The 19,908-nt window shown below is 46.7% G+C and overlaps 1 protein-coding gene across 3 annotated transcripts in view; it reads right to left on the reverse strand.

Annotated features, from left to right (window-relative positions):
- CYFIP1 (cytoplasmic FMR1 interacting protein 1) overlaps nucleotides 1-19,908 on the reverse strand; it is a 250,653-nt gene that overhangs the window by 121,794 nt on the left and 108,951 nt on the right. For all 3 annotated transcript variants that reach the window (XM_029611029.1, XM_029610852.1, XM_029610940.1), the window contains exon 15: nucleotides 14,475-14,622. In XM_029611029.1, the coding sequence (XP_029466889.1) occupies nucleotides 14,475-14,622 (148 nt within the window). The remainder of the gene's footprint in view (nucleotides 1-14,474; nucleotides 14,623-19,908) is intronic.

The following is a 19,908-nucleotide window of genomic DNA, read 5'->3' on the forward strand; positions in this document are numbered from 1 at the left end:
TCCGTTAACCAATTGGATAGTATAACTTTGGCAACAGCGATCCAAGCATGTTAATGTCAAAAGAAATTAAAAACTGGGAGGACTATTTGGACTTCAGTCCACTCCAGGTAGGCCAAGGATCTTTTGTAGTCCAAACTGTGCAGTTCTTGTTCACCTTTGTGGACATGTGGTCTTAGAAAGAATGTTGGAAAGACATCTGACTGACACCACTTTATGCAAAAACTTAGGATAGCTCTGCACACACATACTATCAAGAAAAATCTTGATATAAGGAGAATAAGTCACTAAAGCCTGAAGTTCAGACTGTGCACTGAAATCACCACCACCAAGAATACAACCTTCCAGGATAGGTACCTCAGCTCACATGAGTGCCGAGGCTCAAAGGGAGCTTTCATCAGCTGGTTCAGTACCACACTGAGGTCCCAGACACAGAGGGAGACTTCATGGGAAACTTCAAATGAAACAAGCTATGCATGAATCAGACAACCAAAGATTGTACAGATATGGATCTACCTTCTACGTAGTGGTGATAGTCACAAATGCTCTAAAATTAACTCTTAATTTGGTCTTGAGGCCAGTCTGTTAAAGATGCAAAAAGTATTCAAGCAGTTTTTTTTTAGTGGAGCAAGAGAAACGATCTGGAGTGGAGGAGTAGCCTAGTGTTTACAGCAATGGCCTGTGAACCAGGGAAACCAGGGTTCAAAAGCTCTGCTGCTCCTTGTGACCTTAGACAAGTCACTTTACCCTTCATTGCCTCAGAGACAAACTTAGATTGTAAGTCCTCTGGGGATAGGGAAATATTTACAGTACCTAAATGCAATCCATTTTGAAGTGCCTGAAAAAGTGGAATATAAATCAAATAAATAAATAGGGCCTTTTTCTCATACCAAAAGGCAAACCTTCTTCACTTTAGCCCATAGGATTTTCTTGAAGCCATAATATGAAACACTTCCTCTGTAAGGTCCAGAGGGTGAAAGGCTAGCCTCTCAACTTTCAGGCTGTGAGATCCAAGGGCCTGATGTTGGGATGGCACAACAGCCCCAATCCTGAGTAATGAGGACTGGGGAATTCCTCAGCCTGACTGGATTCCTGTTGGACATTTCCCATAGCAGTGGAAACTAAATCTGTCTTGGCCAAAAAGATGCTATGAGGATCATAGTCCTCCGGTCACTTCTGAGCCTCAACAAGGTATTCGCAATGAGCAGGAATATAGGATTCATGTACAGCAGGCCCTAGCCCCAATCGAGGGTAAAAGCATCCAAGGCTAGTTTGTTCAGAGTTCCTTTCCTGAAAACAGAAGAGCGGAACCTTCCTATTCTGAAGGGATGTAAACAGATCTACCATAAGCATGCCCAACTCATGGAATATCTGATTTGCTATATCTCCTTGCCAGTCCAGAGACCAGGGTTCCAGGATCAGACTCAAATCTGTCTGCCAGGACATTCTCCTAACCAGTCAAATACAGGGCTCCAAGGACCTTTCCTTGGAAGATGGCCCAGTCCCACACCTGAACAATCTCCTGACACAGGAGGTGCGAATGCATTCCATCCTGCTTGTTAATGTAAAACATTGCTACTTGATTTTCCAGCTGGACAAGGATTACCATTATTGGCTAACCTACTTCTAAAAGCCTTCAGAGTGTACCAAACAACTCTTAGCTCCATAAGTTTATCTGATAAAGCTTCTTCTAAGCATACCAAAAGACTTCAACGTGGAGCAACTTTACATGGGCTCCCCATTCCAGGTTGAACACATCTGTGGGCCAGACAATTTGGACTAGAGGAATTTTAAAGGGTATGCTTCTGGTCAAACTGGAATTGATTCATCACCAAGACAGGGAGTCCTTGAGCGACTGAGTAATGCAGATATTGTCTCAAAGATCCTGAATGGCTTTAAGCCTCTGTGATCTGAGAATCCATTGTGCTCTTCTTATACAAAGACCTCCCAAAGAATCTTGTGCATGGAGATTGCCACAATTTCTTTAGGAAGCTCCAGAAACTGGAGGATATCTAGCATTTTGTTCCTGGACTCAAGCACTTTCAAACTAAATAGACTGGCCTCAGCTATTCTCTGGATGAATTCAGCAAAGGAGAGGTCCTCGAGCAGATATATTTGCCTTTTTTGTGGAAGAGACCTGTAGATTCCTCCTATTCATGGAAATCCCCAGATTTGCACCCAAACCCCCAGGAGCATTCTGAGTTCAAGTATACAATTAGTATACAGGGCTGAGGACCCAGAACGTCAGCAGATAGCAGAAAAGGTCTCAGAGAGGGGAGCACTTTCCCAGACCTTGAGGAGTTCCTGCATCTCAGGTGAGCTTTCCTCCCCCTCCCCCACTGAACTGGAGATCACCATCAGTGCAGCAGACTTATGTTGATTCTCCTCTGGGAACCTACATCAGCAATGAACTGCCAAGCAGGCTGTAGGGACTCCAGCCCAGACTGAACATCAGCCTGTATCAACGCTGATGCTTCACATGGCCTTATCCAAGACATGCTGGATCTTCCTGTCCAACTCCTCCTCAAAGACAGCTGATGCCAATACAGGTTCAGAGGCAAGAGGTGATGCCTTCCTGAGAAACTTAAGAAATAAATGGCAGTCACCTGGATCCCTGGAAACTGTTGTGACTCCTAGGAATGACTCTCTTCTGAGGATGCTTTCAGGTTTTCATGGCTGTAGCCTCATGCATCGTCAGAGACAGGCACCAATGCTTCTTCCCCTTCACTCAATATCAGCTCTTCAATGCCAGAATCAAAGAGGCCGAATTCTTCACATTTTGAGCAATTTAAATGAATTGCTTCTAAAACAAAGGAAAGTGCAGTTTCTGGAATCCAATGGATTTCAAGATCCGAGACAGCATGGTTTTACCAGAGGTCGATTTTATCAGACATTGAAATATCACAAATGTTTCCATGCACAGGTGAGCCTTTTTCAATGGAGAGGAGGCTCTAGAACGAGAGGTCATGAGATGAGGTTGAAAGGGGGTAGCCTCAAGAGTAATCTAGGAAATATTTATTTACAGAAAGGGTGGTAGATGTGTGGAACAGCCTCCCAGTGGAAGTGATGGAGACAAAAACATTATCTGAATTCAAGAAAACATGGGATAAATACAGGGGATCTCTAAGGAAGTGATGAGAATTATAATGCTAAATTAATTGGATGGATGGGCAGACTGGATGGTCCATACAGTATTTTTCTGCTATCATGCTTCTATGACTCTAATCAAGTACTTTGACAGAGTGACCAGATAATTAGATCAAAGAAGAGTGCAATATGTACTATACTTTGATTTCAATAAGGCCTTTGAGACGTTTCTGCATAGGCGACAAAAATAAATTGAACACCCTTTGTATGGGATCTAGAATGACTATCTAGGTTAAGTAGCTGAATGGGAGATGACAAAGGATAGTGGAATATGGAGTTCACTCTGAGGAGGGGGGCATTACTAGCATTGTGCCTCAGGTATTGGTCTTTGGACTGGTTCTTTTCAACATTTTCGTGAGTGACATAGTGGAAGGATTATCAGGAAAGGTGTGTCTTTTTGCCAATGATATCAAAATCTGCAACAGGGCATACAGCCAGGAAGTTGGGGAAAATACTGAGGAGAGATCTAACAAAGATCAAGGAATAGTCTAGGGTCCAGCAGCTAAGATATAATGCTAAAAAATGCAGAGCAATGTATTTAGACTGTAAAAATCCAAAGGAGAAGTACAGTATTGGAAGTGAAATTCTTTTAAGCATGAAAGAACAGCAGAATCTGGGGGCCAAATAGGTGGATAAAGTGAAGGAAAAAGCCAGAAAGATACTTGGCTCCACAGAGAAAAGAATGGTTGGCAGAAAAAAAAAGAGGACGCAATATTGCCCCTGTAGAGGTCTCTGGTGAGACCTCATTTGGAATACTGTGTACAATTCTGGAGATTACACCTTCAAAAGGATATAAACCAGTTGGATTTGTTCCAGAGGGTGGCACTAAAAGGTCAGAGGTCTTCAATCTAAAAGATGTAGGGTTAGACAAAAATCTAAACGTGTATACCCTAGAGGAAAGGCAATATAAGGGATATATGATAGACATTTACATTTTTCAAAGGAGGCTCTAGAACAAGGGGTCATGGGATGAGGGTGAAAGGGGATAGACCAAGAAATAACATTAGGAAATATTTCTTGGGCAAATGCACAGAGCAAAGGCGGAGTGAACAGCTCACACATATGGAGAAATACAACAAAAATAATGTGTGGCAAGCAATGCACTGGACAATAACCATTAACAAAAAGGATTTTATTTAAAGTAAGCACACATCAGTTGTGCATAATTCTAAACATACAGTTCAATTGTAGTCCTTGTTGGTCCTTGTTTGTACAATACAATTGAACTGCATGTTTAGAATTATGCACAACTGATGTGTGCTTACTTTAAATAAAATCCTTTTTGTTAATGGTTATTGTCCAGTACATTGCTTGCCACACATTTTTGTTGTAGGAAATATTTTTTTTTACAGAGACAGTAGTGGATGAATGGAATGGCCTCCCAGTGGAGGTGGTGGAGACAAAAATCATATTTGAATTCAAGAAAACATGGGACAAACAGTACATCTTTGAGGGTCCATATGGTCTTTTTCTGCCATCATGTTTCTATGTTTCTTCAGGTAGGAGGGGGACAGATGACCATCTGTCCCTCTAGTCCTTCCCCATGCTCACTGTCAAGGGTGTTCAATGCCCTCTTGATGCCAATATCCAGTGCAACTCCTGGTTCATCGATATTAATGCCTTTGATGCTGCTTTTATTGGGCCAGGCTTACATTTTTACAGTTGCTTTCCATAAAGTCAAACTGGAACCTACATACTCTAGGGGTCATGGTAGCATAAAGACAACACCACAGACTTTGTGACTACCCTCAGGCACAGGACCCATCAACGAAGTCTGTGACAGAGAATTCACTGCACAAGGTGCTTTTCTTGAAGCAACTGGTAGACTTATCCATTAGGAGAACTGGACATAAAATCAACATATGAAAATTAGAGGACATGCTGACTGCTTAATGATCAATGAATGGTTGATGTCCTCCACCACACTGAACAAAAAAAAAAAGGAATCAAACTATCTGCAAAACCTAAGGACGACTAAAAGGGAAGATTGAAACTGCAAGGCCCTAGGATGAGGCAATTCTTGCATGGATAGGAAAACAGAGTATCTAGAGAGAGAGAGATCTGCAACTAGCGGTCTGAGCACAAAACATGAAACTGAAGGAGCTCCTGCAAGGATGCTTAATAGTATGGCATGGTGCACATTCCAAGATGGGTATGCTCAAAGTTCTAGAAACTTTGGGATAAAAGTTCCATCTGATTCACCCACTTGTGAGGACTGCCATCCTGCTTGTCCTGAGAATATATTTGACCCACAAAATAACACAGAGATATCATCTTTTATAAACGAGACCATCCAGCCCTTGGACACAAAATTAATCTGGAGCATGAAAAACCTAGGGTCCCAAAACCCAGGGATAGCTATAAAAGGAAAATTAGTTCTTACCTGTTAATTTTCGTTCCTGTAGTACCACGGATCAGTCCAGACCGTGGTTTGAGCCTCCTTTCCAGCAGGTGGAGACAGACCAAAACTGAAAGGGTATCCTATATGAGGACAGAGCCTACCCTGCAGCCCTTCAGTATAACCATTGTCAAAGCAGAAAACAACAAAACAAGAATAGGATCAAGCAAGTAACCAAAAAGCTCAATTGAGCAACTCCAGAACAATGTAAAAAACATGGTAGGACTAACTGCTCTTGCATATACTTGGCGCTTGAACAACCAAGGCTTCCGGTGTAATTGCTCAGTATTCTTGCAAAAAACGAAGTATCAAACTCTGCGAATCTGTAAGAACAAGCTTCGAGAGGACAGAAAAAACAAACAAACAGGGAAGGGCGTCTGGACTGATCCGTGGTACTACAGGAATGAAAATTAACAGGTAAGAACTAATTTTCCTTTCCCTGTACGTACCTGGATCAGTCCAGACCGTGGGATGTACCAAAGCTTCCCTATCCTGGGTGGGACCGAGACAGTCCCGCTTGAAGCACTTGCCACCCAAAAGAACCAAAAACCGGTGCTTGCACATCCAAACGGTAGTAGCGAGCAAAGGTATGCAGTGACGTCCAGGTGGCAGCCCTGCAAATCTCTTGCGGAGAAACCGATTGACTCTCCACCCAGGAAGTAGCTTGAAAACGTAGCGAATGAGCCTTCAGGCCCTCCAGAACCGCCCGACCTTGGCAAAGATAGGCCGAGGAAATGGCCTCCTTCAACCACCGTGCAATAGTGGTCTTAGAAGCTGGTTTGCCCCGATTGGGACCACTCCAGAGGACAAAAAGATGGTCCGAGACCCAAAAATCATTGGTGACCTGAAGATACCGGAGGAGAACGCATTTGACATCCAGTTTACGAAGATCGCCTCCAGTGGTACCTGCAATCTCCTCTGGGGAGAATGCTGGAAGCTCTACCGACTGGTTGACATGGAAGGTGGAGACAACCTTCAGCAAGAAGGAAAGCACCGTCTTGAGGGAAACACCTGAATCGGAGAAGCGCAAAAAAGGTTCCCGACAGGACAATGCTTGGATCTCGGAAACCCGCCAAGCGGAGGAGATAGAAACAAGGAATACTGTCTTGAGCGTGAGGTCCTTTACCGTAGACTGACGGAGAGGTTTGAACGGGGCAGCACAGAGGACCCGGAGGACCAGATTAAGACTCCACGACGGGCAAGTAATGCGAGCGGGCGGACGCAGGTGTTTGACTCCCTTCAGGAACCGAACCACGTCTGAGTGGCCCGCTAGGGGATGACCCTTGACCCGTCCAAGGAGAGAGCCGAGAGCAGAAACTTGCACGCACAGGGAACTGAAGGAAAGGCCCTTGGAGAGACCCTTCTGTAGAAAATAAAGAACCGAGACCGGGGCGGAGCGTGCTGAGACACCTGACTCCTCACAGTCTCAAAGACCTTCCAAACGCGCACGTAAGCTAGAGAAGACTACTGCTTCCGGGCTCATTGCAAGGTGGCGATAACCTCCTCTTTAAAGCCTTTACGCCTCAGGCGTCACCGTTCAATAGCCAGGCTGCTAGACAAAAGCGATCGGCCTGGTAGAAAAATACAGGCCCCTGCCAAAGTAGATGAGGAAGATGGTCTAGCCGGAGAGGTCCATCCATCGCCAGGTTGACGAGAACCGCGAACCATGGTCTGCGAGGCCATTCGGGTGCTACCAGAACCACAGGCCCTCGGTGGAGTTCTATTCTCCTGAGAACTTTTCCCATCAGAGGCCATGGGGGGACAAGTACAGAAGGACGTCCATGGGCCAAGGGAGAACCAGAGCATCCACACCCTCCGAGCCGTGCTCCCTCTAGCGGCTGAAGAACCGATTAGCCTTGGCATTGCGCAAGGTCGCCATGAGGTCCAGGTGAGGTCCAGGTGGTGTTGACAATCAGATCCATGGCTTCTTCCGAGAGTTCCCTCTCTCCCGGATTGAGCAATTGACGACTGAGAAAATTGGCCTGAACATTCTCCTTGCCTGCGATGTGGGAGGCCGCCAGGCAATCCAGATGTCGTTCCGCCCAGGCAAAGAGACGAATGGCTTCTAGGGCCACGAGGCGACTGCGGGTGCCCCCCTGAAGGTTGATGTAAGCCACGGTGGTGGAGTTGTCGGAAAGAACCCTCACCGCTTTGCCGCGTATCAGTGGCACAAACTCCTGCAGAGCCAGATGCACCGCCCGGGCCTCCAACTGATTGATGTGCCAGCGAGTCTGAACCGGCGACCAGATCCCCTGAGTGGACTGGGACAAGCAGACCGCACCCCAGCCCGAGAGACTGGCGTCCGTGATTACTATCGTCCACTGTGGAGATTGAAGGGGCATTCCCTGGAGAAGATGGGGAAGCGAAAGCCACCACTGCAAGGCAGCGACGGTAGAGTCCAAAAGAGGGAGGACTATGTGAAACTGTCCCGACACCGGCTGCCAACGGGATAGCAAAGCTTTCTGTAACAGTCGCATATGAGCAAAAGCCTAGGGAACTAGGTCGATGGTGGAAGCCATGGACCCCAAGACCTGCAGGTAGTCCCAGGCCGTTGGAAGAGGCAGCGAGAGCAGATTCCGAACCTGGTCGATCAACCTGAGGGCCCACGCACGAGGCTTTAAGACTATTAGATCATATTTCACTTTCAATGCATATCCAGCATAGCTCTCTGCTTCAACGGCAGGGGAGAAGAAAAACTGATACTTCATGCATATCCAGCATAGCTCTCTGCTTCAACAGCAGGGGAGAAGAAAAATTGATACTTCACGCATATCCAGCATAGCTCTCTGCTTCAACGGCAGGGGAGAAGAAAAATTGATACTTCACGCATATCCAACATAGCTCTCTGCTTCAACGGCAGGGGAGAAGAAAAACTGATACTTCACGCATATCCAGCATAGCTCCCTGCTTCAACGGCAGGGGAGAAGAAAAACAACCAATAAGGGCTGAATAACAGTCTGGGTAAAACAAATAAGCATGGGTGTGGCTTGCTTACTGCGGCGGTTGCTACCCCTACTACCCCTAACTAATCAAGCTTGATATTTCACTCGGATGCAGCTCCGTCGCTGCTCTCTACATTGGTGGCGGGGGTGGAGGGGAAATAGAACCAAAGAGCTAAGAGAAACAGATAAGTATGAGAAAAAAATGTGGGGGGCTTGCTGGGCAGACTGGATGGGCCGTTTGGTCTTCTTCTGCCGCCGTTTCTATGTTTCTATATCCTATATATTATTCCCCATGTTGCAATGTTATAACGTTATAATGTAAATGTTTCTCTTCTTCGTTTATACTAGTTACCATGTTATAATGTAAAATAAGCAGATCTTGCCTTATTTGTTTAGTTATATGTAAACCGATGTAATATCTCGATCGAATGTCGTTATATAAAAGCAATAAATAAATAAATAAATAAATAATACCTTGCCTACTCGAGTGTCGAAGTGTGCTCCCAGAAACTCTAACACCTGGGAGGGCTGAAGCTTGCTCTTGGAAAAATTCACTATCCAACCGAGAGACGCAAGGAGAGCTAATACCCAATCCACCGCCTGTCTGCAAAGAACTTCCGACTTGGCCCTTTCAAGCCAGTCGTCCAGATAGGGGTGGACTAGGATTCCTTCTCGACGAAGGGCCGCCGCCACCACCTCCATGACCTTGGAGAAGGTGTGTGGTGCGGCCGCGAGGCCGAAAGGCAGCGCCCGAGACTGGAAATCCCGGTTGAGGATGGGGAAACGAAGATACTTCTGGTAATCGCGGTCAATCGGAATATGGAAGTACGTTTCTGTCAAATCAAGCGAGGCGAGGAACTCTCTGGGGCGAACCGCTGCGAAGACCGCTCACAAGGTTTCCATGCAAAAATGTGGGATCTTGAGGGCCCGGTTGACCCTCTTGAGGTCTAAGATCGGCCGAAAAGCCCCGTCCTTCTTGGGAACTATGAAGTAAATAGAATACTGGCCTGCGCCGAGCTCCGGTTTTGGAACCGGGACAACTGCGCCCAGACTCAGTAGTCTGACGAGGGTTTGCTCTACCGCTTCCCGCTTGAGATGACAGCATGGGGAGAATACAAAGAGATCCAGTAGATCGCGAACAAGTTAGAAAGCGTAAATGTCTCAGACAATGTTGAGGACCCACTGATCCGACGTAATTTTGACCCATTCCTCAAAGAACAGGGAGAGGTGACCGCCCAGAAAAGGGACCAAGGAATGGGTCGACTGAACTTCATTGTGTGGCAGGCTTTGGGGTGGGGCGCTGGGACTGGCCCTCGCGAAAGGAGCAACACCCACGAGAGGGCTGAGACCAAGATTGAGACCGAGAAGAATAACCCCTAGAGGAGCCACCTCGTCCGCGGGGCATATACCTCCTCTGTCCCCGGAAGCGAGGACGGGAGGGTGTAAAGGAACGCGATTGTTTCGGATGGTCCTCCGGAAGCTTATGAACCTTATTTTCCCCCCAACATAAGAACATAAGAACATAAGAAATGCCATACTGGGTCAGACCAAGGGTCCATCAAGCCCAGCATCCTGTTTCCAACAGTGGCCAATCCAGGTCAAAGGAACCTGGCAAGTACCCAAAAACTAAGTCTATTCCATGTAACCATTGCTAATGGCAGTGGCTATTCTCTAAATGAACTTAATAGTAGAGATGTGCTTCGTTTTTTTCTGCCGGGTCGTTTTTTGACTCGGATACCTCGTGGTAAATTTCGGGTTTTCTCGTTTCGCCCTTTTGAAAAACGAAACGAGGAAACCCGAAACCGGGCCAAAAAACGAAACAGCAAAGGAAGCTTAAAGAAAACCCACCCCAAGCATCCAAAATCAGTTTTCTACATAAATACAAACTACCCCCCCCATCCCGATCCCTCCCCAAGACCCACCAAGCACATCCCAAGGAGTCAATAAGCTTCTCAAGGTCCTTTCCAAAAAGCAACTTACCTTTGAAAGGCAACGTGCCTAGTCGGGCCTTGGAGGACGGGTCGACCGACCAATTGTGCAGCCAGAGGAGCCGTCTAGCGGATACCACAGAGACTATTGCCTTCGCCTGGACGCGGAGGAGGTCGTAGAGCGCATCAGCTCCATATGCGATGACGGCTTCCAGACGTTCAGCCTTCTCCGCCTCTGCAGACAGGAGGTCCTGGGAGCCAAGTAATTGTTGAACCCACCTGAGACCTGCCCGCTGCATGAGACTGCTGCAGATAGTTGCTCGGACCCCCAGAGCCAGGACTTCAAAAATACGTTTCAGATGGGCCTCGAGCTTACGATCCTGTCTGTCCTTCAGAGCCGTCAATCCCACCACAGGGATAGTGGTCTGCTTGGTGACCGCAGAGACTGAGAAGTCCACGGTGGGGATTTTCAACATATCTAAACATTCCTCCAGGATCCATAGCCCGCCCCACCCGGAGTCTCGCTTCGGGAGCCTCCCATTCATGCAAGAGCAGCAACTTGTGCATAGGATGAAAAGGAAAAGCGCTTGCCGGGGCCCTGAGTCCTGCCAGAACCGGGTCCATATTCGTGGGCAAGGGGGCCATAAGGGAATCCGCAGGGGGCCCCTCCAGCCCCAATTCCTGGAGGACAAAAGGGATGAGGGGCTCCAACTCTTCAAGCTGAAACATGCAAAGAACCCTAGGATCGTCCCCCTCCAGGGGTGGGTGGTGCTCGCTGAATCTGAAATGGGATCAGGATCCGGAATAACTGGGGCCACCGGGGGGGTCAGGGATGGGGGCCACCCCCAGAACCACCCGCACGGACCCCGGAGGTTCCACGGCAGGGCAAAGAGGTAACGGCGCGAGGCGCGGAATTTTCGCCGGGGGGGGGGGGGGGCCCTCCTCCTCCTGCAAGCTAGCCAAATAGGTTTTATGCAGGAGGAGGACAAATTCTGAGGAAAAACGAGCCTTAGATTTCCCGTGGAGGGGGATGAGGGGGGGTCAGGGACCACATCCTGTGGGGCCTCGGGGCTCAACTCGCAAAATTCTGGCTCCCCAGCCCCAGGCAACTCCGAATTGGGAGCTGCAGAAAAACCCAAAATGGCCGCCGTTCCCGGGCTTTGCCAACCCGGGAACGGCCTGGCCATGCGCTGGGGGTTCCGTCCCCGAGCTAAATTTGCCTGCCCTGCCAAGGAGGGGCCTTCCTCACCCGGCAGGCAGGCAGGCAGGCTGAGCAGAGCCCCTCGTGCGACAAGGGCTGCCCACACGCTAGGCAGGCTGCTGGCCGCGGCATCCTCAGTGAAGAGGAGCCACACGCTGAAGAAAAAAAGTTAAAAATAGAAATGATTGGCAGCCCGCCGGCAGGAGCGGAGGCAGGAGAGTGAAGCCTGCACGCTCCTGTCTGTCTGGCTGCCGGTTCGAATCCCAGGTAAAACAAAAATTTAAGAATTCTTCTTATTTTATGTATTTATTTATTTTTTAACTTTAAACTTGAAACTGTGCACAACAATGTCGCACTATGCTCCCTAGGCAGCCAGAGGGAGGGGGAGACTGGACCACCAGCCTCGGTCCCCACACCTGGAAGCAATCACAGACTCAGGTTATGCTCCGCACATGGGGCAAAGCCCCCCTGAGTCTGGCAAGAGCCAGGAGACGGGACCATCTCCTGCACAGAATAAAAATTAAACTTTTTTTTTTTTTTATAGAAAGAACTCCGACCAAAATCCCGAAGGAATAAGTACTTGCTTGATCCAAGAAGAGAAAAGAAGGCTGACTAGCCTAAATCAGGAGACCGAAGGGTGAGCTGATCCACTTGCTGGAGACAGACAAATACTGAAGGGCTGCAGCGTAGGCTCTGTCCTCATATAGGATAACTTTTCAGTTTTGGTCTGTCTCCACCTGCTGGAAAGGAGGTTCAACCCACGGTCTGGGCTGATCTGGGTACATACAGGGAAAGTGAAATGCTCAACACTTGGCCACTGGTACAAGTAATCAGCAGCTGTTCTTTTAAATCACTGGGTGAAGGAAATATAACCCGTGGAGAGCCCGGAAAAATGAGAAAGCAGAAAAAAGGGACATGTAATCTGACTACGGGGAACGACTAAAGAGGTTAGGACTTTTCAGCTTAGGGAAGAGACGACTGGGGGGGGATATGATAGAGGTGTTTAAAATCATGAGAGGTCTAGAACGGGTAGATGTGAATTGGTTATTTACTCTTTCGGATAGTAGAAAGACTAGGGGGCTCTCCATGAAGTTAGCGTGGGGCACATTTAAAACTAATCGGAGAAAGTTCTTTTTTACTCAACGCACAATTAAACTCTGGAATTTGTTACCGGGGGATGTGGTCAGTGCAGTTAGTATAGCTGTGTTTAAAAAAGGATTGGATAAGTTCTTGGAGGAGAAGTCCATTACCTGCTGTTAAGTTCACTTGGGGAATAGCCGCTGCCATTAGCAATGGTTACATGGAATAGACTTAGTTTTTGGATACTTGCCAGGTTCCTATGACCTGGATTGGCCACTGTTGGAAACAGGATGCTGGGCTTGATGGACCCTTGGTCTGACCCAGTATGGCATTTTCCCATATTCTTATGTTCTTATGACTTTTTGCACTTACTGGATAGATTTTCAATAGTGATTTCAAACAAAACATTGGACATTTTTATTATACAGTCATTCTATTATGCTATTAGTCTATGTAGCTAAGGGTGGACTGCATATCCTCATGGAAAGAGCCAACTGCCAGTCACTTGCTTGACTGTTATCCAGTGTCTATAGACGGTTTTCCACATAATGGGGACGATGTAATAAGACCCATGGCAAAACAGGCACTAGTTATAAGCGTGTGTTTTGGTTACTGCACATGGCTGAAGATGCTGCTTCCGTGAGATGTAAAAAAATAAATTATGCAAATGATCTGCATGCAGAAATCCACGCGCATACAGAGGAATGTGCGCACCTAAGCGTGGAAAGGGCCTATGCACTAAGCAGCCGCATCCGCGCTCAAAACCCATGCCAATAATCCCCGGATAAAAGCGAGCTAGCGGGTCTCCCTATTAAATGAAAGTATGACCCTGGAAAGTATTTTTAATATTTCAAATAACTGTGCTGCAGACCACATGGCAAATATTTTCATGGATGCTAATTCACACTGGCATAGCAGCGAGATAGGTGTTCAGTTGGGCAGCAATCTGGATGCTCGGGGGCTGACACAGGCACTCAGGCGGGAATGAATATGGATGCTCTGGCGGTCCAGAAGGCGCCTAGCAAATGTTGCCGCTCAAGTGCTGAGCTCGGCACTTATTTGGTCGCGAATCTATACGATCGGGTGCCCAGAAAAGCGCCTAGGGAAGCATCTACCTAAGCTGGCCGTTCAGACGCCAAGAAAAGCATCTAGCGATGCTGGCCGCTCACTCGCCCAGAAGAGATACTAGCTACGCTGGCCACTCGGAAGCCAATATAGGCACTCAGATAGATGGTTTTCAGGATGCCTGGACGCTCTGAGTTGGCGCGGACTCTTAACTTGTTCCCTAACCATGGCAGTAAAAAGCCCGCATTAAAAAACCTACACTAACATTAGCACGGCTCCCTGCATTGTCTATGATTAGCTAATCGCCTCCTTTGCATGTCGCCAGCATGCATTTGCGCAGGAAAAAATGTGGGTCTATAAGAGCTGTTTATATGCGCTTTTTTCCCCACGCACAAAACCCTTACTATCCCCACGCACAAAACCCTTACTATCCCCGTGTATGCCTGGGAAAACATGCATACAAACACGCGTACAGGCGTACACAAACCCACGGCAGCCTCGATGCACATTACAACGGCCCCAATGAATTTTACATTAATTAATGAAAGTATTAAACTGAATACACAAGTAAATTTTATGCTTTCAGGCCTAATTTGAAGTAAGCATCCCAGAAAAAAAAACTTGTTTATCAACTTATTCTTTAAAATTGTAAATGTGAAAAATGCTCATATCACCATTACAAATACATTACATAACAAAAAAAAAAGGGAAGATACCTGGGTACTGGAGGGTCCCACTGCTCGTCTAGGAACTTTGATGTCAAAGCCGGTCTTGGGATCTTTCTCTCCTCTGAGTGCTGGGTCATTAAACGGTTCATGGCCCGCCTCCCAGTCGCAAACTGTCTTTCTAATAGCCTGAAGAACACTAAACGCAGAATAAATTATTTTAACACTATTTATTTGAAATATTTATAGGCCACCACAAGATTGTAATGGTCTCAAAACTTTCATTCCACTCTGTGCCCTAATTTGCTTTGACTTCCAAAGAACAGCCATGTTTATTCACATAGAAACGGATGTAATAAGCTGGGCTAACCCTTAGGGGTACATTTTATAAAAAAGCGCGAGCACGTACTTTTGTTCGCACACCAGGTGCGAACAAAAGTACGCTGCACATATCTTATAAAATCCGGGGTTGGCGCGCACAAGGGGGTGCACATTTGTGCACCTTGCGCGCACCGAGCCCTGCGCGTGCTGCCCGTTCCCTCCGAGGCCGCTCCAAAATCTGAGTGGCCTCAGAGGGAACTTTCCTTCCGCCTTCCCCCACCTTCCCCTACCTAACCCACCCCCCCAGCCCTATCTACACCCCCCCCACACACACCTTTATTCCCAGTTACGCCTGCGCGGGCCGGCTGCCTGCCTAGGGCTGGTCCGGAGGCCATGGCCACACCCCCGGAACGCCCCCGGGCCAGAACCACGCCCGCGGCCACGCCCCAGATGACGCACCGACGTGACAAGCCCCCCCCCCCCGACATGCCCCCAACACCCCCCCCCGGGACTTAGGCTCAGCGCGCGCAGGGGGGGGGGGGGAGTTTGGGGTATGATTTCGGGGGTTACGTGCGTAACCCTTTGAAAATCTACCCCTTAGTGCACACTTTATAGCATTGGTTAGTGCACTTAGTGCTAAAATTCCTTTTGATGTAAAAGAATTTCAGTGCTTAAAAACATGTGCTAAGGCCCAATGCTGGCAAGTGCAAAAAAAAAAATACTGCAATTCCATGCAAATAAGCTTTATTGCTAAAATTAACTATTACTTTTTATGTAAACTAGTGCACGGAGATGGTAACTCATTCTGGTGCATGGGCATACGTGCATGTGTTTGCTGGCATGCACACATGGACCTGTCCATTTTATAACATATGCACATATATGTGCGCATATCATAAAGTTGGCAGGACGAATGTACACATGGATACAATTTTATATGGGTGCGCGCAAATGCCGTGTCTACTACGTAAGTGGGGGGATTTTGTAAGATATGCATGCTGATGCCAATACTCATTTCCCCAGTCCATTCTCAGTCCGCCCAGTTAAAGGATAGGACTTCCTTATCCCCCCCCCCCCCCAGCTAACTAGCCTCTCTTTTACCCTACCTGCCCTGACCCTTAAAACCCTTCTGAGTAGCCTAGTGGGGGGTTTTTTCTACTTACACCTCCTCCATAGCAGAACTAAAGTTACATGGTAGGGGACCCCAGCGCACGCGTCTGTGTGCCACCTGGGTAAATATGTCCCACCCACATCCCACCCAGACTCCGTCCATGTTTTTGCCTTTGGGATTTGTGCGCATACTGGGAAATACACGTGTACTCAGCCGCTTTTTAAAATCCACGTGGCGCACGCTACCCGGAGACTCAGGCATATCTCTCCGGCTTTGGCACGTGTAGGCCTTTTAAAATCTACCCGTAAAATTTCAGCCGTCCTTAGGAGTTCAGTGCTGAATTTTTACATCATAGTAAGGGTTGAAGTAAATGCTAGTGCTAAAGGTTTATGTCAGGTGTAGAAATGAAGCTTAGTCCTGAGGCTGTGTGTGACTGGCACATGTATATTTGCTGCTAATCCTGCAGTGTTGTCACTGCTGCTAATCTGCTCCACTTTCTGACTGGAAATAGCTTTTAGGTTTTGTGCCTGTAATTACAGGCGAGACAGTACAGAGAAGTGGCACAAAAGGAGGATTAAAGAGATTCAGACACTTCCAGTTACGGCTCTAAGGAGGACACACAGAGTTTGTGTTTTCCATCCAAGCACCACACTAGTCGGGGACCTCAGAAACCAACAGTGTGCTATACAGGTTAGGCTCAAAGGTGATCTTGTAACTCTATGGGATGCTCATGGTTGACACAGAGCCTATGACAGCTTCTGTCATACCCTATGTTCTGGGGACTGATCAAGTTCCTGAGTTGCATGGCCTCTGAATCCTTCTAGAACACTGTGGCGGTCAAGGGCGGAATGGAGACATTTACTTCCTCCCATCTCTTTAGGAAGGTGCAGGGAATGAAAAGAAAGCTCCTTCATTACATTTCAGAAGAGGACAGAAAGAGAACTGATGAAGCAGGTTTTCTATGGCATCACTGGCATTCCTAATATGATGAAAGTAAGAGCTTGAGATGGCACACTGGAACCAGAAGCATTTTCACTCCCCGAATACTCCGGTTGTGTTTGGTGCCAAGCTAAAGATTCTAAAATGTGGCTGCCAAATTCCCCAGATGAACCTATGATTCCAACACCCTCTCACAGGCAGTGACTGGCAGTAATTTTGTAGAGGACATGCTCAGCAATGGGTGGCAAGTACTTTATAGGGAAGACTGATATATCCTTCAGGTACCTTGTTGTGGGACATGTCATCCCTGTACCCAGGATCCCATTATCCAACATCCTTTGTTTCCTGAATCTCTTGAGAATAATGGAAACACTCTCACGGCCTGAAAGCACTGGAAACAGGAACTTCAGGACTATTGGCACAAGAATCATCACCAGGTATAAGAGCATCATGCCCTGCAACCCATGATTATAGCCCATATTCATTTGAGTCAGTGATCCTTCTATTCCCATAAGAGATGGGCGCTAAAGCTGTATTCTGTGGTTTCTTTTTCTAGTTTTGGCACCATATTCAGCAGTAGAGAGATTAAAACAAGGCTCATACATCAACCAGATTGGTGATAGGAGTCAATAATGATTATTTTTCATGCAGGTTTGACTGTTATCCATTTGTGAAGGATGGTGACAGGCCACAAAAGCCTGCCGGGGTGAGTAGGTTTGGTATTAGGCCTCAGACGCCAGTATGAGCTTTCAGGAGTCAGTACTTTAATATCTGGGGAGCAGTGGAGGAAGAAGCCTGGAGCCACAACTTTATTTTGTGGAGATTCCTGGGGAGGGAATCAGACCTAATTGCCTGAAAGGGATTTTTTTTTTTTTAGTTTATTCTTTACTTAACAGACTATACTCTGAATTCAGCCTGTCCAGTTTAGTTATCTGGGTACATGTACCTGGATAGATAACTTTATCCATGTATATTTACTGGGATAGCTAAATTTATGCAGGTATATCCTGCAGGAACATTGTCCCATTGAACATTCTGCTACAGTTGTCCAGTTAATTTACCCATAATGTATTTTTATGTTTTTATAATTTGTAAACTATTTAGAGCTATTTTTGGTATGTGGTATATAAAACAAGAGAAAAAGATTCATTCATTAAAAAATAAGATTTTTTTGAAAATAAAGGACATTTTTGTCATCCATATTTTACTTAAAGTGCACAGCTGTATACATGACCAACACGAAAAAACATTTTCAAAAATTCCACAACATAGAAAATTCACTTTTAATACAGTACATTCCATGGGGCAATAATCAAAGCAACACTACCTGTGTCATTCTGTTTCGATTATTCTGGCAAACCTTGCAGATAAATATTACCCATGAGGTTCGCAGAAATGCTGTCAGCGTGATTGTTTCCTTGGCATCAGAAGCTTGTGTGCATATGCTACAATTAAACAAGCAATTTGCCCACTACAGTTCAAACAATATTCCAAAAAGGTTGAAAACAGTTTCTTTAAAGAGCTCTAATCTAAAAATCAATGTGGCAATATAAATAATTTTAAATTAATCTTAAAACCATTTCTACTGGATGTTCCAAAAGCCAGATAGGTAAAATCCCCTGGCAAATGTAAAGCAACATACACAAGAAAAAGAAAACAACACACTATTAAAATTATTCTCTGTTTAATTTTGCTGACTAGTTGTAGGTGCTATCCATCCTCTTTGCTGGGCCCTTATGGAAGAAAGTTCTGAGAGCAAAGAATCTCCTAGCAGGCCCGGAAGAACTTAAAGCAACAGTGGGAAGAGAAAATCAGTTCTCATTAACTGCGCAGAGCTACATAAGATTAACAGTCATTAAACAAAGTCATCCTTCTGGGTGTGCTGCTCATGATTTTCAAAAGTACATCTAACAGCAATCGGTTAATTTACAGCTGATATGTAACGGTCTTTAAGCAGCTCCTCCACAATTTCCCTTAATCTCTAAGGTCAGCCTTGCTCAGGACAGCCAAAAATTGGGCTCACATGGAAAGAAATCTTGCAGTGAGAGAGGTCATTTTTGCATCACCTGTTTGAACTGATCAGAGCTAAGTCTGTAACTCGTTAACAAGGCTGCCACATGGGAAGCCAGGGAATTAGAAGGAAGCTGTTTAAGAGTTACAAAGCCAACTTAATAAGCTTTTTAAGAACACCGCTTGTCATGTGTAGTTTTGCATTACCACACAGTACAGAGGTATAGTAGGGATCCCTAAATGACGGCCTGCAGGCCAGAAGCTGCCCTTGACTGAATTTCATCTGGCCTCCTGCAGCAACGGCAGGAGGAGTGTGATTTGGCCTGCAGCAGTGACGGGGAAAGGAGCTTGATCTGACCTCCAGTGGCGGCAGTGAAAGAGCAGTGCTCCACTGCCGCCAGCTCACATACTTGAAGTTGGAAGTGCGGCAGTGCATCAAGAGTGGAGTATTAGACAAACTGGGTGCAAGATCGCTGCTGATCAGGGAAAAGGGCTGCAATGTGGCCATGAGAAGACTTCTGTCGCATTTAGCATTACTGAGCTGTGGGTTCTGCAAGACAGTCAGGCAAGGATGTGGTTCTTGGAGCTCCATACTGCATAACCATTATTGCAGAGCTGTTGGGGGAAGGGGGCAAGGATGTCATTCCCTAAAGACGCAGGTTTTGGAGGAGCAGAGTACAGAAGTCCTCATTATTAAAACCCAGGTACGAGGGGGTTATTTTGCTGATAGCATGAACCTGGCACGCTGCGAGAGAGAAGAGGGAAGGGAGTGAGCTGGAGAGGAAAAGGCTTGTACTAAAGAGATGAGAAATGGGAATAAAGTAGAGAGTGAGCAAGAGCGTATGGGAGAGGGGAGGGCTGAGTGGCAGTGCCCCATCCCATCATCTCCACACCTCCCCCACAGACACTCACACACTCCCCCTGGGAGGGAAGGGCAGATATTGGGGAAGAGGGAGAGCAAGGGGCATGGTTGCTGTGGGTCTGGCAGAATCCCAACTTTGGAGAAATCTAGAATTATTATTACTGACACTATCCGCCACAACCATACAATTCTAACAATCCTATACTCCCTCCTTCCCCAGGACTTCAAAACACTGAAAGGGC

Source organism: Rhinatrema bivittatum, chromosome 1 (assembly GCF_901001135.1).
Source record: "Rhinatrema bivittatum chromosome 1, aRhiBiv1.1, whole genome shotgun sequence".
Classification (NCBI taxonomy): Eukaryota; Metazoa; Chordata; class Amphibia; order Gymnophiona; family Rhinatrematidae; genus Rhinatrema; species Rhinatrema bivittatum.